Raw genomic sequence first — 4009 nt, 5'->3', positions numbered from 1 at the left:
TTTGCTCACCCTAGCCCCTGGAGCCCTGTTTACCCCAGCCCCTCCTCCTGCCCTGTTCCCTCCCTCACCACAGAGGCCTCAATCTGCCCCTCCCCACATGGTGGTGAGGGAGGGAGTGGGGCTGGAGCTCAAGACTCCCACAGTGCAGGAGGGAGTGGGGCAGGGGCAAACCATTCACCCGTGCCCCACTCCCTTCTGCAATGTGGGGGTTGTCCCACAACCTGGACTGGCCGGGGCCCCATTCACCAGGAATGGTGCCCCAGACAGGCCAGGTCATGGGACAGTTGGGGCCCGAGGCATGGTGTGGAGGAGCCCAGGGAGGGGGCACATGCCCCCCCTGGGCTCCCCTGTGGTGCACACAGTGGTGGGAGCCACCCGTCCATATCCCTGGACGAGCCAGCATTGGTGCTGGAGTTCCCCAATCTCCTAGTGCAGCCTGGCCCAACACCTCCACCAAGAACACCCCAGCCTGCAGCGGCCCACAGCCTGCCCTGCACTGGGTGCTGATCCGGAGCATATGCTCCCCATGCCCTCCTGGGGGCATGCAGAGCAATGGTGCTGGGACGGGACGGCGAACCGGGGTGGGGCTCGCACTTGGCTGCCACTGCCCTGTTTGGCCACATGCCATGCCACTTTCTCCTGGCTGGTTGCGGCTCCAAGGGCTGCTGACGGGCCTTGTGCCCGACCAATTGTGCGCAGCCAGGGGCGGGCACAAAACATACTCCCCCTCCGTGTCCCCCCCTCCATTCAGAGCCTCACAGCTCAGCTGTGCGGGGTAGTGGCCAGTCAGGACAGTGAGCTGAGGTGGGGGGCAGGGAGGTGCTGTGGTGTGCTGTGTGGGGCCAGCAGCACCCAGTGCATCCCTGCCCCGGATAAGAGGCAAATGCGCCGGGGCATGGTCCATCCCTGCCTGCCTGCCTGTCCTTGTGTACCCCGTACAACATTTCTAAGTACCCCTGGGGTACATGTATCCCCAGTTGACAACCCCTGCCCTAGTCCACTTAGCCCAGCATCCTGTCACCAGCAGTAGACGGGACCAGCTGCTACAGAGGAAGGTGCAAAAGTTTCTGTGCAACTCAGTTATGTGGTAATTAGCTCACAGCGAAAATCTATCTCCCACCTCTCCTACCATCTTCTTAGTTAAAAGTTGTCCCTAAAGCTTTTATATCCTTTCCAAAACTCTGTTGTTTTAAGCCCCTGCTCTTTTAACCCTGAGTAATATAAGTCACAGCCACAGGAGCTATTCTTAGCTGATGGAACAGCCTCTTGGGGCTATTGTAGTCAAACAGAAATTAGAACAGCCCTGACAATAAGAGGTTGATTGCAAAAGTGATCAAGATCATGGCAGGGCGGAGCGGGGAAAGGAGGTGGTATATTCTCTAACCTGCTGAAATTACTTGGGTGCAAAGAATAACTCCCAAGCATTTTGCTGCCTGAACTGCAGAAAACAATAACTCAAGACTAACACCACATCCTATACGGTGAACGCTGAATTCAGCTTGCTAGAAGCCATTCTTATGGCCTGTGTTTTTCTCTTTGTGGTGTGTTCTTTAAGCTGATCTTTCCTGTGCTGTACTGCTTCAGAGGCAGCACCTTGGGATGTCACAGTTGCTATGGTTATTTATTTCACTAAATTTCTGAAATGCAAGTAACTTGTCAGCACTCCTCACAGGTCCTGTCTTTTAGCCGAGAGTGCAGTGAGTCACTTTTCACTTGGGATCACAGAAAATACTCACCTGGACAAGGAGAACTGGACAGTCTGTCAGTACCCCTGAATGATAACTGAAGAGAAGATCAAAACAGTCCCCACCCCTTCCTTTCAGGCTACATCTCCACCTCCTGTGGCCTTAGTGGTTGCTTCTGTAGCTTCCCTTGCTGAATACGTGATGAGAAAATACTGCAGGCAAATGTGTGAACAGTTGTCTTGTCTGGGATTAAAGAGAACACATGCAGTGGCTTGGTCAGCTTGTTGGATAAGATTGGCCTGGGAGAAAAGCATAGGACGGGGTGTGCTGGAAACTTTTTATGGATAAATCGGGGAGATGGGCACATAAATATAGTAGACCACACTTCAAAAGTACTTATGGAGGTGAGAGATGTGAGGACCCCCAGTCACCAGGAGGGGCATTTTCTAAGTTCCACTGCTGTGCGCAAAGAGGACTTACCTAGGAGCTGGGAGCTGCCTATTTACATGGCGTGTGTGGTTAAGGGAGTACAGCACACTGCTGCAGAGGGATATAGTCTGTCTTTCTTTGGCCATTTAGCCTTTGTAATGAGCAGTGGGTCCAGACAGCTTATGCTAACAGGGAATTTCTTTTTGTGCTTGCCTGAAGCAATTCCGTAGCTCTCACTGGACGCATCTACATGAGGCATTTATTGCAGAGTTGATTAATTAGCCCCACAGGAAAACATCACTGTCTATGCATGTGGTGCTATTAGAATGGAGTAGACTGATTGACTCCACCATAGGATAGTACTGCCAGACACAAGTACTGTTTTATGGCAGTGCAAGGGTAGACACTGACGGGACTGGCACACAGATGCTACACTGCAAGGCTGCTAATTGGCTAGCCCTGCACTGGAGCTCCTCATGCCTTAACCAGCCCCTCCAGGTCAGAGCAGCCCCAGGCTGACAGGCTGACCCCCAGGGTCCCCTGCCAGCTGGGGCTATGCAGCTTTGGCTTAACATGCTGTGGTCCTGGGTGTGTGTGTAAACGCTGTGCTTATGAGCACTAAACTCTGGTGTGAACTGTGCCAGAGTTTATTCAGCCACATTAATTTCATGTGCCTACTGTGACCCAAAACTCAAGGATTAAGACATCCACTTACCTTCAAAAGAGGGAAGACAGTGAGACCTCCTAGCAGGGCTGTCACCATATGTGACTAAGTGTGAGCTCTGATCTGTTCCCTTTGTCCACTGCTATTTCCACTCGGTGGGAGCTCCCTCAGCACAACTTGCAGGCGAGCTGGCATGTCAGCCTGGCAGAGGCAAAGCTTTTGATGTCTCAAGCTGCTGTGCTGAAGGCTTGATTTCCCTCTCCCTACCCTACACATAGGAGAGGCATAGGCAAAGGCTGATGAGAAAGGGAGAAAGAGACTGTGAGCAACTGTGGGGAATTTCAGGAATTCTTCCCAAGGGCTTGGTTTTCAGAGTGAAGCAGTAAAGAGGTGGAAATGGTGATGCTCTGGGCACCATTAGCATTCAGTAAGCTGGCATGTTTCTTCTATACATGAGCTAATACCATTTAATTTGGTTAACATTTTGAATGGCTTTGCTTTAAGATAGGGGTGTAACATGAGTACTGGGCACAGGCTGAGAACATCAGCTGGGCAATGTAGGTGCTGAGCACAGACCACAGAGCAGTGCCCAAATGCCAAAGGTTGAGTGTAAAGGATAGGATGTATTGCAATGGCTGGGTGCCAGGAGCAAAGGCCAGCCTCAGGGCATGGATGCTGAGCAAATGCTGCAAGCTTCGTGGTGAGAACATAAAGGGCAGTAGTCCCTAACTCTGTTCCTTGGTTCCTTAAAGTTTCCTTCTTGCACTTACAGTTTCACTGCAGGACATCAACATGCGGAAGGCATTCAAGAGCTCGACTGTGCAGAACCAGCAGGTGGTCTCTCGGAACTCCATCCCCAACCCAGTGATGGAAATGTACCAGCGCTGTGACAAGCCTCCACCACTGAATATCCTTACCCCATACAGGTACAGCATGGGCCCAAGCAAGGCTCTTCATGTACACCATGACTGGCTCATGTGACAAGCTGTTCATTGTAGACCAGACAATTGCCATCCTCCTTTGGAAGAGGTTCTCCTTTAAAATGTGAAGGACCCAGGTTTGATTTACCCCATACTGGTTATACCCGTGTATTGCTTCATTGCCTTCACTGGTGTTTATTTTGATTTACACCAGCATAAGTGAGATCAGAACCAAGCCAGATACTCTATTCTTGCCGTAGGTGACATGTAGGAGGGAGTGTGGGGGGGGCACATGCCCCTCCCTGAGATTG

At 51.7% G+C, this 4009-nt stretch overlaps 1 protein-coding gene across 1 annotated transcript in view; it reads left to right on the top strand.

Moving 5' to 3' along the window:
- LOC109313689 (wiskott-Aldrich syndrome protein family member 3-like) overlaps positions 1-4009 on the top strand; it is a 19708-nt gene that overhangs the window by 6956 nt on the left and 8743 nt on the right. Inside the window, exon 3 of the mRNA XM_019540366.1 lies at positions 3551-3704. Coding sequence (XP_019395911.1) covers positions 3551-3704 — 154 coding nt within the window. The remainder of the gene's footprint in view (positions 1-3550; positions 3705-4009) is intronic.

The sequence above is a fragment of the Crocodylus porosus genome, unplaced genomic scaffold (genome assembly GCF_001723895.1).
Source record: "Crocodylus porosus isolate Cpor-Errol unplaced genomic scaffold, CroPor_comp1, whole genome shotgun sequence".
Classification (NCBI taxonomy): domain Eukaryota; kingdom Metazoa; phylum Chordata; order Crocodylia; family Crocodylidae; genus Crocodylus; species Crocodylus porosus.
This window is presented reverse-complemented; position numbering and strand designations above follow the sequence as displayed.